This window comes from Silurus meridionalis, chromosome 4 (assembly GCF_014805685.1).
Source record: "Silurus meridionalis isolate SWU-2019-XX chromosome 4, ASM1480568v1, whole genome shotgun sequence".
Lineage (NCBI taxonomy): Eukaryota > Metazoa > Chordata > Actinopteri > Siluriformes > Siluridae > Silurus > Silurus meridionalis.
Window position 1 is genome coordinate 25,320,322 of NC_060887.1, and position 6,612 is coordinate 25,326,933.

A 6,612-nucleotide genomic window follows, 5' to 3' on the forward strand; every position below is an offset into this window, starting at 1 on the left:
AAAAACAAAATTATTTGAAAAAAAAAAAAAGAGTTGTATTTTCATTCTATAGATGTTACAAGCAATTCAAGTAATGTTTTGTTTTTCCAGTGTAAAATATATTCTGCATGTCTTTATTCAAAATAAATTTGCGTTCGTGTGCGAGTTTCCCCCCGAAATGACAAGGAAATCCGGAACCATTTGTGCAGCTGACTTTTCTTTAACGAATGTTTTTCATGTAACACACGTTTTGGAAGATGGCGGCCTCCGTTGAAAAGCCACATGTAGAGATTGAACTAGGTATTCATATAAACATTAATTAATTAAGTTCATACTGTATTGTTTTTGGATGCATTAATTTAAAATTAATTGAATTTGTTTAATATATGTTTGTTGAAATTGTAATTCATTGGCGTTCTTATCGTTTTACTAGCCGCTAAGTTTTGGAACAGACCTTTATCAATAGTATAAGTAGTAATTATTAAAACGGTGTGTTCGTGGCTGTACTGTTTTAGTTTGTGTGTAAATTAAAATAAATTAAATAATAACTTAGAAGTGTCAAATAGACACTTGCTTGCAACTCATCAAATTGCATAAAGATTATAGGTATAATAACGTGAGTACTGTGGGTAAATTAACGATTTTTTAAGATATATTCTTCCATACTTTTCTAACTCCATTATTTGGGTTTGTATGCTTCTCCTAGCGTGCATCATTATATTTATCGAACTAAAAGAAAAAAAAAACAATTGTTTTGTCCTGTTTAGACTCAGAAGATGACATGACTGAGAACAGCGAGAATGATGACAGAAGTGAAGACGAGGAATCAGCTGATGGAGGTGATGAAGAAGGGTCAGGAGAGGATGAAGGTGAGGAAGGGGAGTCAGATGACGGGGGTGATGAAGAACCAGGTGAAGACGAGAGAGCAGCTGATGGAGGGAACAAGGGAGAACAGGAAGAGAATGAAAAAGAGCAAAATGAAGAGGATGAGACGAATCCCAATGCCGGCTGGGCAGATGTCATGGCCAAAATCCTGGGTAAGAAAACACCTGAGGACAAAAGCTGCATCTTGCTAAGAAACAAACAGCGGGACAAGCTCAATGCAAAGGAGAAGAAAGAAAAACTGGAGAAAAAGAAGCAGGTAGTGTGTGTGTGATTTCTGACAATCTCTGCTTCAGAATCATTTATATCCATCCTTTCAAGACATTTGAATCCAATAATATTTAACTATGATTTTCATCTTGACTTAAAAAGTGTGTTTTGACTGACAGGCAGATAAAAGGAGAGCTTGGGAGATGATGTGTCGGGTAAAGCCAGATGTAGTGCAGGATAAAGAGAAGGAGAGAAACCTACAGAGAATTGCTACCAGGTAGGTTATATTCCAGCTGATGGAGTATCTTTCTGCTGTGCCCATGCTACTGTATTCAAATGTCTTTCATACTTATGAAAAGAGATGATTTACTAATATAGCATTTTTTTTGAAGGTTGTTAGCAGAGGCCAGTTTTGGTTAATGAAGCAATTGTTAATAAGGTTTAGGCTTGTTGTCTTGGAAATATCCATAATTTATTGTCCAGTATTTAACAGTAGTTAAAGAAGAGGATGATTTTATTTTTTTATTATTGGTTCTATTGTGTGTTTCCCAACATTAAGGGGTGTAGTGCAGTTGTTTAATGCAGTCCGTCAACACCAGAAGAACGTAGATGAAAAGATGAAGGAGGTTGGGGGATCTGAGAGGAAGAAGGCAAAGGTCCTCTCTTCAATATCAAAGAAAGACTTCATTGATGTGTTGAGAGGATCTTCTGGGTGTAATACAGCAGCCGTAAAGACTGAAAAATCAGCGGTGAGTATGTGTTTAGTTTATTCAGGGGCAGTTTCTTAATTAGACCACCCTATTTGGTAGATTTGCTATATTATGATGGAAATTGGTTTCAACTTTTAAGATGGAATTTTATAGTTGAAGCCAAAGTATAGTGCTTCAGTCATCCCTAAGACAATAATAAAATGTGTGCATTTAATATATCCAAATTTCTATTCTGTATGTCATATGTATTGAGGACTGATGCAGGCACATCATTTAATTTGGTCCAGAAAACATTTTATTTTATTTTATTTATGTTTATTGTGCGTTTGATTAAGCCTGGAAGAAATGTTTCACTGTGGGTCACAGCTCTGGGCAGGTGTTTATAATTGCATAAGAACACAATGTGAAATCATCTTTAGCCTTAAAAGTACACTTGGTCTCAAACGTTTAGTGGCAAGGAGACGAAAAACCTGTAGTGCATCCTTTCAGAATTGATCAGTGATGCTGTGTGTCAAGAAGTCTTATCACATAATCATGACTTTGCAACAAAGAGTGAAAATGGACACGATATAAAAGTAAATGCACCCAAACAATACATTTTTGTTCATGGGCTGCTTTTTGACTTCTTCAGCTTCTGTTTATTTATATAGCACATTTAAATGCAACTTTATTGCCCAAAGTGCTTCACAACATTCAAGAAAATCAAAGTATACACACCTTAACATTTAACACAAATAAAACAAACCTGAATCACAATATATTACTTCAGAAGCCATGCTAAAAAATGCCTTTTCAACTGAGACCTAAAAACCTCTATGAATGAAGCCTGCCACAAATAAAGGGGAGACTGTTCCACAGTTTAGGACCTACTATTGCAAAAGCACAATCACCTTTTGACCTATTTTTAGACTGTGGAACAGCCAACAGCGCCTACACAACCTGCAAGACCCCACGAGACCGCAGATATAATTTAAAGACACATTGTGTATTTCTTTAAAAACAATAATAATAAAATTCTAAACTCAAACCTTTACTTGACTGGTAAGCAATAGAGAGAGGACAACAATGGAGTGATGTGTTCCTTTCTTTTTTTGTGCCAGTCAAAAGTCTAGCTGCGGCATTTTGCACAAGCTGCAAGAGAGAGAGTTGAGCTGAACATCCTGCATTAGCACATGAACACACAAGTGTGCTGCATTCTTTATTCATCTTCCTGTAGCATTGGGTTTTAGATTCTCTTAATTCAATTAAATGCATTTTTTTGTATAGTGGGTTTAACAATTGACATTGTCTCAAAGCAGCTTTACAGCAATTCATAGATTGTGAATATAAATTTTGAAATTAGTATCCAAGTTCATCCCTAATGAGCAATCCAGTGGCAACTTACTAAACAAGTTCAACCACAGGCTTATGTATGATGAAATCATTAAAACTTTGCAATTTGAAAGGGAAGCACATTCATTTATTCAAGACAGAAAATTGTATTAATTTTTGTGTTTTTATGTTAGCAGAACTGCTAGATTTGTGCTAAGCCTTTCTTTGTACCTGATTAGTTCTGTTTGAGAGATCTGATTTGAGCTTTAAGTTGTTTTTATTTTAATCAGCTCTGCAAGAGATACGCTTTGAAACCCAAGGTTTCAGCTGGATGCTCAGGTGCACAAGTGTAAGGGAAGAAAATGTGTGAAAGTCCTCACATTAGCCAATTAATGCTTTAATTTTTTCAAGTGTAACCTTTTAACTATAAATTAAAGCATAAAATAAGTAAAAATAAGTCGTGCATGCTAGAATAGTGACTGATGTTGTCCACAAGGTGGCAGTCTTTACCGCAAATTAATTGGTTGCACGTTTTTGCCTTGTGGCGATGGTGAAATGTGACGTCAAAATGCCTGGACTTGATACATAAAGACATTTCTTTAGTGTGAAGAATTGAAGGTTTCATCACTTGTCATGACGATTCTCTGAATTGACAAAGCACCTGAAATAAGTGCTGAATAATAAAAGTGATGACAGATTATTCCACCAATCCAGTCACTTTGACTTTCTACTGCTAGTCGTCCAGAATGCTTTGGACAGCGATAACATGGAGAGTGCAGGGTATTCTGTGCTTTAAGCCATGCTTTTGTGTGTTCCTGTCAGTCTGAAGAGCAGAAAGCAGAGAAGCCAGCCTGGAGTGTCCTGAGGGATGATTTCATGATGGGCTCGTCCATGAAGGACTGGGATAAGGAGAGCGATCCAGAGGAAAGACCGAAGAAGCCAGAAGGTGCAGAAGATTTCAGCAGTGACTCAGACTGAGATAAACACCATTTAAATGTGTGTTTGTTCATGTGGGAACACACATCCAGTCATGCAATCTCACGTGTGCAGCAGACGGACCGCAATTCGCAGACCCTGCTTTAAAGGGATTCTGTTACCCAGAGTTCTGAGTATTTCTGTGTAACTGTATAGCTGAGATTGGATCAGGCAGATGCTTATGTGTGTGATTCTCTTTTTGGACAAGAAATTCTGATGTATATCAACACTTCAGAGAATAGTTTACTCGACCCAGAGAAATGTATAAAGCCTCTACATTAACAATGTATATAGTTCTTTATTATAATAGGCCATATTATAGGAATAAAATGAACTTTTACATTTATTGTGGATTTTGGCAAGTGATTCAAAGCTGAAGATGTCTGGACTCACAATGAAAATAAATTCATCTTTACCCTTTAATATTCCTTATATACAAATACTTTTTATCACTTCCTTGACAAGAAGACCTGAGTGATAACAGGCACATAACGATGCCTCCAATTTTTCTTTTGGTTACAGAACCTGCAGCTTCACAGAGAGTGTTTATAATTTAATCAGATACTCTCAGCTGGTAGTCATTCAGGTCAAGCTCACCATTTAAATGTTTGAAATTTTCCTGCTTTTGTATTTGACAAAGTGACCCACTACAGTATCTACGTAAATATTTCACTTGACCCATTCAACCAGATGGAATATATACTTTGTTTTTTTTTTTTAATCGACATCAGTAATCATCTTACGATTTGGTAGAGTTCACTCTGGTGTTTCTAATTATTCAAAATACAGGATTCAGAAGCCCAGGTCTTTGTGTTCTGTTGATTTTATTTTGTAAGACAAGAAAAAGTAAATTCACTTTCTATACATGTATTTATAAAATGTTCTATATTGATAGCATGTTATGTACATTAATGTGACCTTGTATAGATACGTTTAAATAGTTTATGGAAAACAGGTCGTTTATTGCCTCAATCATTTTAAATATTTGTTTCTTCGAGCTAGTTTTGATACTTTTATTGTTATCCTATTATGATTTTTACGAGCTAATTTGGTGAAATGCGTTCAATTACTCATTAAATAGAAGTACTAGGCTTGGATTTTGTACCTTCACCGTTCAGAATGACCACAAGATGGTGCTCTAGACAAACCTGTAGAATAAAAGTCTATATACTTGACACGAAGTAAGGTCACATTTATGATTTTATGACCTGGAGGGAAAACCCCATTTCAGTTAACATAAACATACTTTGGAACAGGAGGCCTATAAAGACCTTAATGTTTAAGTTCATATCAGTGTCTTATAAGCACATTTTGTGTGTGTGTGTGTGTGTGTGTGTGTGTGTGTGTGTGTGTGTGTGTGTGTATATATATATATATATATATATATATATATATATACACAAACATAAAATGTATACATGCGGGGACACAGTATATCCTCTTAAGGGACAATACTATAGAAATTAAACTTGTGCAGCTTGTAAAGCAGTATAAATGTACTGTTTTTAAAGTAGCATGATGTATGAAGTCACTTAACCATGCAAAGCCACATGTCTTTTTCATTATGTTCATGTTTTTGTCTGCTTGACAGAACCATACAAATTTGTGTATCTTGTATTAGAGCAGCATAAAATGTGGTGCTTTGAGGACAACTCTCTCATACTGACCACTAGAAGTTCAATATGGCACTTCATGGAAAGAACTCTGAGGATTTGAGAATTAGAATGAATTCTCTCCACAAAGAAGGCACAGGCAATAAGAAGGTCGGTAACTCCCTGAAACTGAGTTACAGCACAGTGGCCAGGGTCATACAGAAGTTTTTGTAGATGGGTTCCACTCGGAACAGGCCTTGCACGGGTCGATCAAAAAAGTTGAGTCCTCGTGCCGTGCGTCAGGTGCAGAAGCTGCTTCAAAAAAAACAGACACGAGTGCTGCCAGTGTTGCTTTAGAGGTTGCAAAAGTGGACGGTCTCATGGTCTGGGGCTGCATGAGTGCTGCGGGTACTGGGGAGGTGAAGGTAAAAGTGATAGACTGGCCAAGTATGTCTCCAAACCTGAACCCTTTTGAGCACCTTTGGGGCATCCTCAAGCAAAAGGTGAAGAAGAACCATGTTTCTAACATTCAGCATCTCTGTGATGTCATTATAGAGTAGTGGAAGAGGATCCCAGCAACAACCTGTGCAGTTCTGGTGAATTTCATGCTCAGGAGGATAAAGGCAGTAGTAGATAACAATAGTGCTCACACAAAATATTGACACTTTGGACACAGTTTTGATATGTTTGATATGTGCTTGCTTTTGTTGAGAGCTATTATGGCTGTATGTTAAGTTATTTTTAGAGGACAGTAAATCTGTACTGCTATACAAGCTGCACATTGACTACTTTAAAATATATCCTTTTCATTTCTATAGTATTGTCCCTTGAGAAGATATACTAAAATAATTGCTGAAATGTAAGGGGTGTACTCAGTTTTTAGTGAGATACTGCATGTATGTGTGCATGTGTGTGTGTGGTGCGTTGTGTGAGCCGCACTATATGCTTGTCTG

At 36.5% G+C, this 6,612-nt stretch overlaps 1 protein-coding gene across 1 annotated transcript; it reads left to right on the top strand.

The window, feature by feature from the left end:
• Window positions 1-165: 165 nt before the first annotated feature.
• Window positions 166-4,413, top strand: rrp15 (ribosomal RNA processing 15 homolog). The gene is made up of 5 exons (XM_046846200.1): window positions 166-279; window positions 747-1,120; window positions 1,251-1,348; window positions 1,631-1,820; window positions 3,915-4,413. The coding sequence occupies exons 1-5, from the start codon at window positions 237-239 to the stop codon at window positions 4,068-4,070; spliced, it is 861 nt and encodes a 286-aa protein (XP_046702156.1). The 5' UTR covers window positions 166-236; the 3' UTR covers window positions 4,071-4,413.
• Window positions 4,414-6,612: the final 2,199 nt, after the last annotated feature.